At 29.5% G+C, this 18,669-nt stretch overlaps 1 protein-coding gene across 2 annotated transcripts in view; it reads right to left on the bottom strand.

Annotated features, from left to right (window-relative positions):
- Positions 1–6,251: 6,251 nt before the first annotated feature.
- LOC107441117 (uncharacterized) overlaps positions 6,252–18,669 on the bottom strand; it is a 95,911-nt gene continuing 83,493 nt past the window's right edge. For both annotated transcript variants that reach the window (XM_087150038.1, XM_043052762.3), the window contains exon 40: positions 6,252–7,109. In XM_087150038.1, the coding sequence (XP_087006164.1) occupies positions 7,027–7,109 (83 nt within the window). In that variant the 3' untranslated portion in view covers positions 6,252–7,026. The remainder of the gene's footprint in view (positions 7,110–18,669) is intronic.

Below are 18,669 nucleotides of genomic sequence, written 5' to 3'. Positions count from 1 at the left end.
AAAAGATATGTTAATGTTAATCTTTTTTAATAAGTTCTTAGTTTAATAATTATGTTTTTAGCAGCACTATCACATATAGCGTTGTAATTACTATAGTTCAATAATACAACAAAGAAAATGTAATCGAAATGTTTCGAAACAGCACTCAGAAAATTTCGAACAGCTTTTCGAAACAGAAATTTTTGATTGAAAACGTAATCAGGCAGGTCATTAACATGCATGATCTTACATAATCAGAGCTGTCAACTACTACACTTTTTGGAAAATACTTTATTGAATAGCAACAGTGGCGTACGCAGAGAAGGGTTTGGGGGTTTAAATACCCCTCTTGAGCTCAGACAAAATGGCAAAAATGAAAATTTTAATAGAAATTATGCGGGCTATTATTTTTTAAGACTATATATTTTTATTTGCCTTATGCCTACTTTTTTTTCTTACGGTATTTCTCAGAATACTGAAAAAAAACATTTACTATAATAGGGTTGTACTTTTGAAACCAAAATCACGTGATAATGTTACGGACTGGTTCCTTTCTGTTCTGCCAGTCGTGATAGTTTTCGAGACTGGCTAGCATTCGCGAGGTCTTTACGCGATGATTCTGGAATCCTAGAATAGTGTAAATAATTTACTTTTCTTTTATCCTCAATTGTTTCCATTACTATGTATCAAATGGCGATTTTATTGTTATGTATAACCCAGACTAGAATTATGGTTTTCAACTATTGTACATACTGAGATTTAACTTACTGTTAACGCAGCAACCCCCTTCCCATCCTCCAATTTATTTTTCTATTGCGATGAAAGAGCAGATATCCAACACTGGATAAATACTCTGATAAAACTTGAATAGTTAGTTAGTGGAGTTAGTTAGTCAGACTTAGAGTTATCTCTGCCGCTTGTCTTTCGGAGCTTGTCGCTAAATCTGTTTTGTCTTAACAAAAAGTTCATTCAATCGCCGAACCCGTCGTCGTCACTATTTCGACTTGTGAAGAAATCAGTAACAATAACATTGGTGATACTGTGCTGTGCTCGTTGAAGTTATTCATTCCAGCTCGAAACTTTGAGATCGTAACATAGCGGATATTTCTGCACCAATATATTACTTTGAGAAAAAATCACGATTTGAAATTAGTGAGGTGACAGCATCTAGTACTGATGTAAGTTTTTCTGTTGTACGGAAATGTGATACTTCCGTTGAAGAAAACGTTTCTAGCATAACAAAATCTGATGAATGTGAAAGTGGCCCTCAAAGTGTTACTTCCCACCCATATGACTTTTTTCAGAAAATATTACATTATGTTCTGAAATTTAAAAAATCAAATCAAAATTTAATTAAACAATGTTGTCTAAATAAAAAGTCAAAATTGTCTAGCTGTCTAAATTAGGGAAATAATAGTGCTTTATTACATACTCGAATTTGTTTTAGTAGTTCCAGAAAATTATGAACACCCCCCTTGAAAAAATTCTGTCTATGCCACTGAATGGCAGACGATAAGAAAACTAAAGCTTACAGAATTTGTGGTAATTTTGCCAACATTTTAAAAGCCTTACTACGCGAGGTTTTGAACAAATTTTGAATTAAAGTAGTCTTTTTATAAAAGTTTTCGAATCAATTGGAAGTAATGGTGCGAAAAATCAAATTTACAAAAATCAAATTAAATATTTTGAATCAAATTTTCAAAAGAAAACTAAACTTTAACACATTAAAGCATAAACTTAGCTTCCACTAACTAAGAGACATTTTTCAAAAAGCATAGAAAGTTGGCAGGCCTAGATAATATGTTCAGTGTAAATGAAATGACACACTTCAGCTTGTTTGAAGAATAGTGGTTGCTAAACGTTTAAAATCAGTTCGTTTTACAATTCTGGTCGTTTGTAGCATTTGTTAAATCAATATTGCAAAACTGTCTGCACTACACCAGAAACATAAATTTTAAAACCTGCTAACTTTTTTTTGGAGATTTTATCAAAATTTAAAATTATGAAACTCTGTATACAACATTTTATATTTCTGTTTAAATTATTTATGTCTCATACTGGAGGAAATCCTTTTTACTCTAATTCAACTTATTCCTTTCGCTCTATTATAAAGAATATTATAATTTGCTACGACCAAAAATATTTTCTGATCAAGGCAAATTTCTTAGTAGACAAAAGATATGTATCAGCGAAAGTTTAGAAATGCTTGATTTATTTATCATGGGTTGTATGTATATGGAAAAATTTTAAAAACTCGTATCAGTTGTACAATAAGCAACTACAACAGAGCTTGTAATAAAGCAATAACAATTCGTTTTATAATTAAGAATTCAAATTCTTTACCTTTAGATCTATACAATTTTATTTAGAATTTTTAAACTACTCTGCACAGTTTACGATTTTATCTTTTAATATTATTATCTCTTTTTATTTTTTCAAAGTGCATGTGATCCCTGGTTAAGCTCAATATTATTTACAATTTAAAAATCTTTTATCGAAATATTTATAATCGAAGCACCATTTTTTGTTTAATGACAAATATTTCCATGAGAAGCATATAATTTCTGGCAAAAAATTTGAATTCTAAAAATAGTTTAGTATTTTTTTACAAGAAATTTGAAACATTAGTATTAAATTTATAATGCTATAGGAGAATTAGGAAGCTTTTTATATGGAGAAAAATTAAAAAATGTTTTATATGGAAATCACCATAAAATTGATAAAACACACTTAGAATGTTATCTCCTTAAATCATACACTTAATCTTTAAATTTCTAGCGATTTTTGAATTTTTGTGATAATTATTACTTCGACTATTATACACTTATTAATCCAATAATTCAAATTCCTTACATTCACAAATTATTTTAACAAAAAAGTCATCTTTTAAAAAAATTAACTCACTAAAGTCAAGCCTCACAAAGTAGTCGACCTACAGAAGACATAAAGAGATTCCAAATGTTACGAATTCTCCGTAGTTTCATAAAATATGTTTCCTAGTGGTAGCAAAAGTAAAGTATTTTTATTTTTATAAATTAGATATAAAAGAATTTTGTTCATCACTAAACATATATGATAGTACAGGCGAATGCATATCTTCTTGAATTTTAATATTTTTCCCCTCATGTGGACAATAAATTCACAGCCATCTTTATTGTAGCAAGTTGCTTACAACTATTTTCACTTTTCGTTTCAGTTAAGCAAGCAAGGTGCTTGCTTTACAATATCAGTCACCCCAGAGACTCTGTATGCAAACTGCTTATTTTTTTTAATTTGTCGGTAATTTAACGATGAATGGGATATGAGTCTTCTGCGTGGCCCACGTGCCCAGCTTTTCTTAAATAAAGTAAGTCTAATATTTTTTCAAATTGTTTTCAAATTGGTTTTTGTTTCATAAAATTTTGCTATAGTTCTCTACCACATAAAATAAGTTGTAACATGCTCAAAAAATCTGAGTTTCTGTATAAGAATAACGTGACACAATACAATTGTTTATGCCAAGTATAAATTTATTACCGTCATTTACCTCTTTACCTTTAAAAAAGCACCAAGGTTATTTTATGAATAATTTTACATAAATGTCGCGAAATTATTGCATCGAAATCATTGTATTTGACTGTCACGAAATAATTCCAAATTCGATGATTTTTACGGATTTCCATGATTGTTTTATACGTTATTTTATAACACATATTATTATATTTTACGTTATTTTGCACCACATTTCATTGTTGTTTTGTTATTTTACACCACGTATTATTGTTTTATACGTTATTTTACTCATCGTAATGTTAACTAAATTCCGACATTTTTAGAAAATTGAAACTAAATTGAAATTGAATTGAAACCAATTACGTTGGTTTATATAAGAAAAACACCTTAACCTTTTCGCGCCGACTGTCACAAATACGTGCCAGCATAAAAACGTATCAATCAGGGTAAAAAGATAAAACTGGTAATCAAAGTAATTCTTTAGCAATTTATTTGTGGGCGGGGTTATAATTTTTTGATTTATTTTAGTCACCATTACTTTGTTCAAAATAAAATTATTTAGTTATACTTTGAACTAACCTTGATTATTATATAAATAAACTAACAATAATTAAAGTAATAGCAAAGTAAGTCTATTAAATTAGCAACGCCTGCATTTAAGCTACCGTTTTTTATTTATTTACATCCAGATTCTGATTTTGTACGAATGCTTTTAAGAATCACCCGTCCCCAAGGGGTTAATGGAAAAAGTGTTAGTATTTATTTGTTTGTACTAAGTGGATATTTCTTTCCATTAACTATCTTGTGAGATTCAAAAAATCATTGTGATGAGACTTTATAATCAGACTCTTGACTTTAGATTCTCCTATACTGTTTATGAAAAAATAAATCTTTATAATGAAGCATTAGTGCAAATACTTGTTATTTTTTGAGAAAAGATACCGTCTCTCTAAAAGAACAGCTAAGCACCAATGGATTTATATAAAATGTGAATAAGTTTCTTACATATTGTAATCAATAAATCCTGCGGTCTCTCAAATATATAATAATGGTAAGTAAATTTTTGACATAAAATATATTTCATGTTCCTTGAAATGTTAATATTTAACGTTGCTGATCACCACAATAGTTTGATAATTCAAACACATATATAGAGTTGCGTAATAGATCTAAAGAAAATTTATAACATTTAAACTCATTTTCCCTGAACTGATGGTTAGTTAATTTCAGTTAAAGTTGAAAATTAATTATACAAAAAGTATTTATTTAAATTGTCTTAGGTTATTTCAAGTAATAATTTAAGTAGTGTTGAATACTTAATTACACGTTAAGCATTCATTTACAATAATTCTGTTTTCTTTTTACAGAAATAAAAGCTTAATTATGAAGAAATTATTTAGATTTATTTTCTACCTTTTCTGAAATTGCTGTAGAAATTTTAATCATAAAAGGAGCGCTATGACGATACATACTGTTATACCAACTATTGAAGAAGGAACTTGCCTTTTTAGGAGCATAAATATTATGCGATACGATAAGTTAATGACTCGAAAGGTGCGCGAGGAAGTAGTACAGCACACAATGGAAAATTAGAACATATTTTTTTCATTTTATCTTATTACGAAGATGGAAATAATTTTAATACTCTTACTGCCACCTAGGCTGAAATATCCTGAAGTCATAGTTGTGATGGTTTGCATGATTTTATGGTGGCAAGACAGATTTTAAATTATTACTAAAATTTAATATCTAGAGAAATTTCACTATATCGTGCACATCTCTTGAAAATAGTTAAAATTGAAGTCAATGAACACCCGCTCTGGCAAAGCCCCAACCAGCAACTAAACGGTGAAAAAAATTGATTAGTTTATTCTTTAAAACAGATTAAGTTTTCGGGAAGGAGTAACAGAATTAGAATCTTTAAAGACAGTTTCGCTGTGCATTCTTCTTAGTTAACTTTAAAGTTAATATGTTGCATAGAATAGTTTTGAAAGATAACAAAGCTGGTCACCAAAGGCAGCTAGAAGAAATTGGCCAATGGCCGATACAGTCTACAATGGCTGATAGTTTCATTCTGCGTGTGCATACGATAACCAAACTGTTTATGACACTTCTGGGTTAAGAATTTTGATTAAATTATGTTGTCCTTTACAGCGATTAAGAACTTATATTAACAAAATTACATAAAAGATTTCTTGTCATTAAAATCTGGTGTATATTAGACAAAATAAACTAATTAGAGAAGTTGTCCTACATTGTCGTATCATCAGCCTAATAATTTTTAGGCTTATTTCAATGAGCTCATACATTTAGTCTGTTTGGAAAATAAATCATTCACTGCTCAATTAGTCTGATTTATTAAGGCAGTTTGCAATAAACCCAGGGTAGAGGAGGTTTATTATGAATAGCATTTAAGTCTTGTTGCGATATACCTTAGTTCAGTCTGATTGAATAATTCTCCAGATATTTTCTTACTAGCCTAAATTACTTATTAAGCTGATTGTAATGAACCTAATAAATATTCTGCATATTATAAAATGTTGAGGACTTTTCTAATTATTCTCGCACATTGCAAAATTGGCCAATGACATTGGCCAATTTTAAAAAAGAAATGGTTTTAGATATTAAACTAACTAGATCTTAAACTAACTTAGATATTTTATGCTAAGTAAAAATAGAACAAAACTTGAAATAAATGTGGTTAACATATAGTTTAGGTTTTTACGCAATGACTTTATTCAGTAGTGTGCTTATAATAACAAAGAAAAAATTCAGACTCATTAAAAAATATTAAACTCTTTATTGGAAATAAATAACAAAACAAAAGCTTCTAATCTGTTTATAAGGCATCAAGTTGTCTTTCTAAAATGTGAACGTAAGGTCATTTTTGTGACATTTGCAATTTGGTTTTTAACAAACTATTTCTTTTGAAATAAAATACCCCAAATAATAATAATAATAAGTTTCTAATAGCTGATTACATTAAGAAAAAATTTTAACATATTCACTATTTTGGAATAGTACAAGAAAATTTAATATTGCAATTGATGTAAAAATATTTGTACTAAAAAGTGGTAGTAATTATAGGTTTAAAACAAATCAGTATAAAATTTTACATTAAAAAAGTACTGAGCTTTATAGTTCTGTAAAGCTCAGTGCTTTTTAAATGTTTTTTCTAATATGGGAGACATTATATAATTAATATAAAAATTTGAAATTATTGATACGCTATGACGAACACAACTATGTGCTTCCTTAAAAAATAAATACTGTAAACAAAACATTTTTTCTACCACTTTTTGTTTTTTGAAATTATACCTTCTTTTAACGAAGAAAAGAGTAGTCCCAAATAAAATGATTTCAGACACAAAAGAGTTGACATTACTGAGGCATAAAAGAATTTCATTTAGGAGTTATAAATAAGAGATTATTAAACATATATTGGAGTAAAAAAACAATTTTCCTGCACTTGAATGCATACAGATTAGAAACAATTTTACTAAATAAATTAGGTATAGTTTTCGATCCAAGTTCAATTATATAAAATAATGTTTATTATTGATTTTCCGTTTCACTATCACTTGGTTTCGGCAGTCGTTGCAAGATACCCTTATTTCCATCCAACAGCACGTAATCACCTATTTCAAAAACAAACAAAAAGATAAAATAATCAGTAACTCACATGTATTAACTAAGGAATTAATGCTACATATCGTAACTCGGGTATTAACGCTACCTCAAAGTAACGCTAAGTAACTCACCTATATAATGTACAACATGCTGTGTATAATATAGATCAAGGGTTTCCAACTTGCATGAGGCCGGGGACCTCAATTAAAAACAGCAGTTAAATGGTGGGCCGCAACTTTATCAAAATTTTATGTAGGAATTAACTCTTTTAAGTTTGAAGGAACATTAAATATTACTGTCAGACATTTATCAAGTTGTACAAAACAAAAGTATTGAATTACAAATCAAAATACGTAGTAGATTTTTACCCGAGAAATAAATTTTTTTCCACCGTTGGTACGTTAAATTTCACAGAAACGAAGAAATTAGGCTTTTTTTAACGAAAGAAAAGTATTTTAAATCCATAAAGATATTTTACGAAAATTGTCCGCAAAATAATAACAACTAATATATTTTTGTACGCTGTCCGCCTGTTTGTAACCACTCATATAGATGATCATTAACCCATTAACGTCGAGTTTCTACACACACACACGCACATATATATATATATATATATATATATATATATATATATATATATATATATCAATGTTGAAAATAGAGCCATTATAAAATTAGTGGCTTTCATTAGTAGTGGATATGATCACCACTCAGTAAATGGGTATATGGGTATTTAATGATTTAATTACTACTCGAGAAATCAGTAACTCTTTTGTATAAAAAAATTACCTCAAAATAACACAAAGTAAATCGCCTATATAATAAACAGCATACGTGCATAATACTGATGATCATTAACCTATCATTAAACACCGAATTTTTCATACATCAATATTGTGAAGAGTGCCATTATGAAATGAGTGATAGTTCATAAGAGGGTATGATCACCACTCGTTAAGTGGGTATTTTCAGATTTTAGTTACTACTCAAAAATCAGTAACTCCTTTGAATACAAAAAACGCTTAAATAATTAATACGTAAACTCAAAGTAACTCCCTTATCTAATATACAGCATGCTATGTATAATATACATGATCTTTAATCCATAAACGGATAAGTTTTTAATATATCCAATGTTGTGAAGAGTGTCATTATAAAATAAGTGGTAGTTCATAAGTGGGCATGATAACAACTTATTAAATAGGTATTTTCAGATACTAATTACTTCTCAAGTTTTAAATAAATCATAGTTTAATAATTATGGATTAAAACTAGATGCTTAATATTACTAGTCTATAGTGGTGTACATTGCGCAGAAAATAAACGAATCACCCAGAATAACTCTTGATCCCAATTATTGGATTTTTACGTACTAAGACTCAAACTTAATAGTTCACGAGGCTGACTTCAAATATGCTTAATAATTTTTAGGATATTTTAAGTTACGGAATCAGACACAAAAACGTACTTTCTCTGCATAAACGTATCTTCCTTTGCGTCTGATTTGGATTCCTGACCTTTAAAATTCTGGAGGCAGCCGCAATCTAGGAAATATGGTCCCAACAGTTTGAAACTCTTAATGTTAATTTTACTTGAGTATTTTGCTATATTTCGAGCAATTGTTTTAGCTAGTTGAAACATTTGTGTGCACAATTATGATATTCGCTTAACCAAAGAAAGTTTGACTCATAAATAATTTATTTTCTTTAATAATAGTCGAAGAAATTTTGAATTAAGGTATACAATCTTATAACATCATGGTAAAGCATTTAATTTTAAATGGTAAAATACCAAATGCGAGCTAAATAGTTAAAACAGTTCCTGAAAAATCAACTTTTATATACAAGATTTCTTTTAAAATTCGATTTCTTAAGGACTATTCAACTGGTCACGCTCAAACTTTGTATTTTGCCCTTTAAAATTATATTTAACTTCTTGTCCTCATTTTGGATGATGTAAATTTTGCATGGTTAAAAAGGACACAATTTTTTAAAACTTTCGAGCATGATCTTTCAAAATGTGTCAACAGTTTTGCCATGTAAAATCTTAACAAACATTTGCTACTAAAAGAAACATCGCTTATGTAGTGTTAGTATAGACGTGTTTACATATTTTTGTTATTCCCCTATATATAAACATATTATACTCCAAAATAGTCATGCTCCAAAGATTTCTTAAAGGTTTTAAGGTGTCTATTTGTCTTTATAATTGTGGTTTCAGTTCACTACCACTAATAAAAAAATTTTGTACGACACTAAAACTTTAGGGAGTATGTACAGTCCGCAAAAAAAAAAACGAATCACCCTAAATAACTTTCGTTCTAATGATCGGATTTTCACGAACTAAGTGTCAATCTTAATGGTTCCTGGGGGTGACCTCAAATATGTTAATTAATTAGTGCTAACTATTAATTAAGTTACGAAATCAGACACAAAAACGTACTTTCTCTGAATAAACATATATTTTTTTTTACATATTTGGAATCTAGACCCTTGAATTAGTGGGGGTAGACAAAATTTTAAAAAAATTGGGTGGTAAATTGGGCCGCAATAAAGGTTTATGTATTTGGCGATAGTCCAGAAAACCGCCAAAAAAAGTCGCCTGTGCAAATAAATATTTTAAGATAACCCATTGACTAATTCAAAAGAGGAGTGCTTAATTTTACTAGGTTGCTACGCAACCAATCTCTGATAGTAAAAAAATTGAAATAATGTTCAGTGATTGCTCGGAGGGGCTTAATTTATTGTTAATAGAAAATATCTCGAAGTTTCCAGGCCATAAACAATTTTTTTAGGGGATTTCTGTCCAAAAAGCAAAAAAATATTATTTTAATCTCCTTTGAAAAGTAAATTTGAATTGATTTATAAATTATTTATGATAGTTTTTAGAATTTAAATACATGAACTTTTTATGTGATATTATTTAGATTACACTGTTTTTACTATATTTATTCGAGGATTTTATACTAAAATAAAATGAGCATAACTTATTATAGCTATATACAAAATTTTAGGGATAATCATTTTTACAGCTTTAATCGAGTCTTCTAGGCAAGAAAGTTTGAAGAAAAAAAAAAGTGCTTGAAAAATAAAATGTAGATTATATAATAATTCTAATGCACATTCACAAGGCTTTCTATAATTTGCGATATTTCTTTTTTCTATAACTCAAGGAATTGCTGAATGTTTAGTGGCATTTTAAAAAGATTGAAATATGTTATGTTTAAGAATAAGATATTGAAATAATATGCTGCAAATTGTAGGATTCATTATTTAAAAAATCGCTTCATTCTACTAGATATATTTAGGTTACATCGTTTCCTTTGGATAAAGATGATTAGCAAATAGCATTCTCATGTTTCGATACATTCTGAAACTTATACGTTCGCAAATTCACCATAAAATGTCGCACAACATATTCTTCAATTACGATAAGCTACATTTACCACCAAATACTGCTACTATGCTTATTTTTGCTTTATTATATATATCTGATGATCTCTTTTTAAACAGAGCTCATAAGATCCTTAAGATACTGAAATGGGGGCACAAAAACTTAAGAGATAAAATATTTAATTTCATTAACTCAAAATATCTGGTGTCAAAATGTTAATTTTTAAGTTAAATATAACTTTTGCAATATTGATGTTCTTACATTTTTAAAGACCATATGAATCCTCATAAAATATTAAAATGCATATGTTTACTTTAACTAGTGTAAAATCCTTATCAAAATAATAATCAAGACCCAAATGTAAAACAGTATAATTGACGATAAAAACTCAACTGGCTTCAAAACATATGAAGAGGGAAGTAAAAGTCGACATGTTTCGAGTTTTCAAATATAATCGCCCATTCTCAAGACTTGTCAGGCTTGGATAACTTGTGACTTTTATTATTGGACGCTCAAAACATGTCTATTTTTATTATCATCTATTATTTTTTTAAATCAATGAAGTTTTTATATTTTCGATTCAGTTTCTTGGGATTATCCATTTAGTTACACAACATATTAAATTATTTCACTCGATATTAAAATAAGTTTTACATATGTTATAGGCACAGGTTCTTAGATTGAAAAAATAATAATTCACTACTTTGTAAAAAAATTAATGCAGTAAAAAAAAATTTTTTTTTTTGCTGCAAGCCTTAACATTTTAGTTTAAGGTCATAAAAAAATTCCGTTTACAATTGAAATTTCAAAAGTCGAATGTGAAAATGGAATGTCCCCTAGTACCAGGAATCGAAATTAAATAGTAACAAGGACAACTTTTTTAAACAAATTAGCGTTTCCGTCCTACTCGAAGTTGTTTGAAAAGGTATTTTTTATATATCGATTCCAAAGTTTATTCTACATATATTTCAGGGTATACTTTCGGAGTATTTCGATCGAGTTTATTTTTACACCCTTATTTGCTTAAAATTATTAAATAATTTACTTAAAATAAATTATTCAAGCTACATGATTTAATGCATTTATAGTACAATAATAAACGGAGCTTCCGACGCATATCCTTAACCTTAAATAGCTATCATTAAATAAATGGAATAAGCTTAGATAAATAATAAAAGTTAATTTTTCCCTCGTGTAATTTTCAAGGAATAATATGTTTCGATCAAACAGATTTCATTCTGGAAATAGCGAAATTATTGAGTAGGTCTCTTGGAGCAATATCATTCTTATCCTCTTTTGACGAAATATAGGAAAAATTAGTTTTCACAGTTTCTGTAAAAAGTATGTTAGCCTACTTGCCACGTTTTTTTTTAAATTTTTTTTTATTAAAATAAAGTCGGAAATTGTGTATTGTGTGCACAGCTTTGGAATCCTTACAAATTTCAATTTTTAGTATTTCCTGATTAACAAAATAAGGCATTTTCCTGATAACAAATTATACTACAATAATATCTTGGAAATCATGCTAAAGTAAAAAATTAAACTAAATAGTTTAGTGTATTATCAGAAAAAAAAATCTACTTGGTATCATAAAGAGTAAAAGATATAATGAAATAATTAGTGAATCACACTTGGTCAGAAAATTAAAAATTTAATTTCACAACTAAGATAGTAGGACGACATTTAAGATACTGAGATATTTTAAGACACTAAAAAAATTGGCTACGTATTCCACAGCTTTTTATGTTCGGTATCTTTATCCTCTTTGTAGTGACTTATAAAACATCAACACTATTTTAGATAATCTAAGTTGAAGTCACAAGAAGCAAAAAAAAAAAGACAATCAATAATTTATATTCTTTTTTCAAAAAAATAGTATGCTAAGTAAATAATCAGCTGTTTTGCATTAAATAATTTTAAACAGCTGAATGTTTTTAATTTCTTAACAAGGTTTTATTCTTAGCTAGCAGACAATAATTCTTTAAAAAAAACTTGACTATAATTTGAAAAGGAAACCTAAATTAAAGAAAATCTAAATTAAAGTTCTAAAAAATTATTAGTATATTAATGAAGAATTAATAAACGTAAAATGGAAAAGAATAAGAATTTTAAAATGTTAAAATTTTATTAAATAGCTGGTAAAATAGTTCTGCGATACACTTCCGGAAATTTCTTTTAAGATTAGGATGATATAGGGTAAACCAACAAATGAAGGAGCATTTCATAGATATTTCTTAGAAATAAGATTTTAAACGTTTTAATTTAGATTGATTGGTAAGAGTAGCTTACTACCTAACAATAGGAAGTTCTTTAACAATGCATTTAGTTATCTGGTCTTTGAGTCTTCTCTGGAAAAAGTTTTGAATTTGTTAGTATCTGTTCAACACCTTGTTTCTTTGACAAAATTATAAGGTCAATGTTTGTTGTTATCCGCTTAAACTACAATTAATTGCATATAATAATGCTTTTTCTTTTCATTGTGAAAAAAAGAATTCAAAATATGGTCATTGAATTTACGTTTTATTTATTTTAAGCAACATAACATAAGCAAGTACTGAGATTAGGGGGTGTTTATTAACTGGATTACAGAACGATGAAAAACCAATGTATAAACAAGTGTTCCTTTACTGGGATTTTTTCAAGTTAATGAAAATAAAGGAAAAATTTTAATTTTCTTGTACCTTTTGTCATATTATAAATCAAAATTATGTTAAAAATAAAAAAAAAAACAACTTCTAACCAGTGAAGGAACAGACATGTTCCTTCACTGAGAATAGATTTCCCAGTGAATGAATAGTATGTGTGAAATATGATATTACTTGGATAATTAGTAGTTCAGCGACATAGAGGACTCCTAAAATTCAGTTAAATGTTGTATGAATAGTTCCTATAACTATTTCATTTAAATATGCAAATTTAATTGCTAAATTTATTTAAAGAATTATAATAATAATTAATTTATTATTTATCTTTATAAATGTAGTGATTAGTTATTACATCATACCTTAGACTCCTTAATAAACTATGTTTATTAACTAAATATAACAACTGAATATAATAATAAAAGCTTGAATGGAATCTTTGCAGGATTTTGTGCCAATAATTAGCTAAATTATTATCCTATTGCCGTCTTTAATGTCCTAACGGGAACTGGTAGGAAAAATCCATTTAAAGACAATTATCTAGGTGAAAAATGGGTGAAGTTTTTTTAAGGTGACATCCACCGATAACTCAGTGCAATGCGAAGATAATTTCAAAAGGCAAAACTTCCCTTAGAGAATAATATTCGAAATACTGGTTTTAAGAACTTCAGAGAATCTTTAGGAGGGAAGTAGCCCTGGCATCCTTTTATAAAGTGATTGCATTTACAATGCGAATGAAACAAGAGTTGAATACTACCCTTAAACGGGAAAAATCTGCGGCCTTAAAAATTATAAGGATTTATATTCTAAAGTACCTAGGAAAGAAAAAGTACCTCCATTGGTAGTTTTTCCTTACAGAAGAATTCGTAGAGATATTACAGAATCAGTCCCTGCTACATATTTCATTGGAAAAAGCTATTCATGAAACGAAACGATGACCGCAGCAACATTTTACAAATATATTGCAAATGTTTCTACCCATGGCTAATTAAAAATGCAATCAAATTCCTAATTTTGCTACTTCTGGATAGGTATAAATCTCATATCAATTTGAAACTGAGCAAGTTTTGTTCCTCAAAACAAATTTTCTGGTTTAGTTTTCTTGGAAATCTCGTTAGATCTTGAAAACAAAAGAATTGTAAAACAATATGTCTAGAAAATTTTACATCCATTTTTAAATAAGATTTGAGGCATCAACTGATGAAGTTAAAATGCTTTTATGAAATGCGATATTTTTTCATTCGATGTAGAAAACGTTGACTGTAACAAATGCATGCAAAACAGACACCAAGAGTTAATGAGCAAGACAACTTATCAACAAAACACATGCTTCGAGAGTAACGATGCGCTATTTCTTCAGAAGCTTGAGAAGGAAATCTCACAAGTTATGTTGCAAATTTTTAAAGGAACATTGACAGAAAAGTTTAATCTCCCAAATATCCAATAGCCTGCGCTTTTCTCAATATTGAAGAATTTATTTCAAAAAGAACAATTGTATAATCAAATTTTGGCTCTGAAGCTGAGACAACTAACATTAATAATGAAAGTATCTTGAAAACCGATTTTGAGATAAATCCTCTTGAGGCATTGTTAGTTGCAAAAACGATTGGTTTCATAAGTAACTACTAGATATAAGTCAATGAGAGATGGGTTTTACTCAAACTTCGAAACTCCTTTTTCTCGTTTATTATCCAGTGAGGAATTCTTGAAATGGAACTGGAAAATCAAAAGAAATTTCAAAGATACATTTACATTGGCCAAAAATTTGGAAAAAAGAGGAAGGTTAAATCAAAAGAAAAAGAAATAAATTACTCATGACGAAGAGAAAAAAAAATACTTAAAGAGATTTAAAAAAAAGCTTGAAAAATATGAGGAAAAGATTAAACAAAAAAATGATCGAATTATAATAATAATAAAAACATCATCAGATTACACAATGATAAACATTCATAATTTAGAACGGACTATTAAACTGTGAGAAAAAAATGAAAAACATTTTCTTAAAATTATGTATTCAAACATATTTTACTTTCCATTCCATGACTGAAAAAAAAGTAAAATTTTCCACATTAACTATGGTTATATGTCGTAATTCCAAGAAAAATCTTGTTTTTAGACATTTGTGTGGCCTATGGATTCCTAACGAGCATCAAACATTATCAAAATTAAGTGTTCATTCTCTGGAAAATTTAGTGCTTATTCACTGGTAAGAACTGTTCCTTCACTTGGTCATCTTACTACTTATTATTTAAACCACCAAAAGCTTAAAACAATATTATGTAAGTTATCTAACTTTTTTTACATAATTTGCATTTAATAACAAATATGTCGAAACCATCATTTAGCTAAAATTACAAATTTTGAAATTTTTATGAATTTTTTTTAAAGGCAAGCTAAGCTTAAGTGTTCCTTCATTGTTTAGTTTACCCTATAAGATGTTGAGAAATTTGCGATGTTGTGAGAGATGTTTAAAAATGTTGACTACGTATTTTTATTAATATTTATAAAATATATATTCAAGAAATAGATAAATATATTATTCCAAATCTATGCATACGTATGTATATTATTGAAATTGTATCAGTTATTGAAAAACAAAATAAAAAAAATAAAAAATAATCACATTAAATAAGCACTATCTGGTGTATTCTATCAGAAGCACGCTTTTTTAAAACTAGACATTTGTTGAATAAAGTGTTTTTTATTCAAAATTCTTTACTAAATTGCAAATAAATTATTAAATGACTAAAAAAGAAACATCGTATTTTATAGTGTGAAAGAAATAAAAATAAAAAGATTAGCAAACGATTATTAGCGAAAAAAATATGAATGAAATTTTACGCTACGCGCGCGAAGTCAAGTTCCTCCAAGTTTATCACATTTTAATATTAATCGCCCCAATTAGTTATTTCTTTATTGTCGCCAAATAATTTTTTAAAAAATAATTAATTTTAATTTTTCTCAGCTTCTAATAAATAAAAATAGTTGAAACTTTAGATTTTTCAATTGAAAAATATGTAGATTAATATGGTATAAAAAAATTCATACCTTATAATTCAATATTTTTTCATCCTCACTTTAATTAAATAATAAAAAATAATAAATAATTATTAAAAATTATTTTTTGCATGAAATTATCTTTGGGTAAATGAGTTTTATGAGTGGGTGCAATTTTTTTTTAATTGCTTCATTAGTTTTGAAAATATGACTGAAAACGCAAAAAGCGAAATTAACATTAAGGGGTACGAACTTTGAATCACTCTCCTGACCAAACTATGGGGACCACATTTCCCAGATTGCGGCTACCCCCTATATTTTGAAGATAAGAAATCCAAATATGTAAAAAAAAATGCATGTTTATTCAGAGAAAGTACGTTTTTGTGTCTGATTTCGTAACTTAATTAATAGTTAGCACTAATTAATTAGCATATTTGAGGTCACCCCCAGGAACCATTAAGATTGACACTTAGTTCGTGAAAATCCGATCATTAGAACGAAAGTTATTCAGGGTGATTCGTTTTTTTTTTTGCGGACTGTACAATGTATACATGCCAACTGGTACGGACACTGACAAAGATTTAACATAGTGGTAGTAAAAGAACAATTAAAATTAAGAAATACTTTATTAATAATTAAATACTTAAATATCTCAGTTAAATGAGTTACCAAATAGATCATATAAAAATATTTTGTTAATTATTGATTTGTCGTGGGAAGTTGAAATTTTTTTGAAACTTTGAACTAGAGATTTAATACGAAAAACGCTATAATGTTGCTACCACTAAGAAACTTTTTTCTCAACAGCCGTACAAGTTGGCAACTAAGACAATGGATAAGCATGTTCTGTTTCCCAAATGAATTATAATGAACAACGACGATGAGTCTTATAATGAATTATAATGAACAACGTTCCTCGTCCGAACGACGGAATGTGAATGACAACAACGCTTTGAGGTGGCTCATGAAAATATGCGTGTGTCATCCCGTGTTGAATGAACGCTTTGATGTGACTCATGAAAATAGGCGTGTGTCCTCCAGTGTTGAATGAAGGCTTTGAGGTGGCTCATGAAAATATGCGTGTGTCATCCCGTGTTGAATGAACGCTTTGATGTGACTCATGAAAATAGGCGTGTGTCCTCCAGTGTTGAATGAAGGCTTTGAGGTGGCTCATGAAAATATGCGTGTGTCATCCCGTGTTGAATGAACGCTTTGATGTGACTCATGAAAATAGGCGTGTGTCCTCCAGTGTTGAATGAAGGCTTTGAGGTGGCTCATGAAAATATGCGTGTGTCATCCCGTGTTGAATGAACGCTTTGATGTGACTCATGAAAATAGGCGTGTGTCCTCCAGTGTTGAATGAAGGCTTTGAGGTGGCTCATGAAAATATGCGTGTGTCATCCCGTGTTGAATGAACGCTTTGATGTGACTCATGAAAATAGGCGTGTGTCCTGCAGTGTTGAATGAAGGCTTTGAGGTGGTTCATGAAAATATGCGTGTGTCATCCCGTGTTGAATGAACGCTTTGATGTGACTCATGAAAATAGGCGTGTGTCCTCCAGTGTTGAATGAAGGCTTTGAGGTGGCTCATGAAAATATGCGTGTGTCATCCCGTGTTGAATGAACGCTTTGATGTGACTCATGAAAATAGGCGTGTGTCCTGCAGTGTTGAATGAAGGCTTTGAGGTGGCTCATGAAAATATGCGTGTGTCATCCCGTGTTGAATGAACGCTTTGATGTGACTCATGAAAATAGGCGTGTGTCCTGCAGTGTTGAATGAAGGCTTTGAGGTGGCTCATGAAAATATGCGTGTGTCATCCCGTGTTGAATGAACGCTTTGATGTGACTCATGAAAATAGGCGTGTGTCCTCCAGTGTTGAATGAAGGCTTTGAGGTGGCTCATGAAAATATGCGTGTGTCATCCCGTGTTGAATGAACGCTTTGATGTGACTCATGAAAATAGGCGTGTGTCCTCCAGTGTTGAATGAAGGCTTTGAGGTGGCTCATGAAAATATGCGTGTGTCATCCCGTGTTGAATGAACGCTTTGATGTGACTCATGAAAATAGGCGTGTGTCCTGCAGTGTTGAATGAAGGCTTTGAGGTGGCTCATGAAAATATGCGTGTGTCATCCCGTGTTCAATGAACGCTTTGATGTGACTCATGAAAATAGGCGTGTGTCCTCCAGTGTTGAATGAAGGCTTTGAGGTGGCTCATGAAAATATGCGTGTGTCATCCCGTGTTGAATGAACGCTTTGATGTGACTCATGAAAATAGGCGTGTGTCCTCCAGTGTTGAATGAAGGCTTTGAGGTGGCTCATGAAAATATGCGTGTGTCATCCCGTGTTGAATGAACGCTTTGATGTGACTCATGAAAATAGGCGTGTGTCCTCCAGTGTTGAATGAAGGCTTTGAGGTGGCTCATGAAAATATGCGTGTGTCATCCCGTGTTGAATGAACGCTTTGATGTGACTCATGAAAATAGGCGTGTGTCCTCCAGTGTTGAATGAAGGCTTTGAGGTGGCTCATGAAAATA

This window comes from Parasteatoda tepidariorum, chromosome 8 (assembly GCF_982258835.1).
Source record: "Parasteatoda tepidariorum strain Cologne lab strain chromosome 8, Ptep-v5.0, whole genome shotgun sequence".
Taxonomy (NCBI): domain Eukaryota; kingdom Metazoa; phylum Arthropoda; class Arachnida; order Araneae; family Theridiidae; genus Parasteatoda; species Parasteatoda tepidariorum.
The sequence above is the reverse complement of the archived record's forward strand: the minus strand, read 5'-3'. Positions and strand labels throughout refer to the sequence as shown.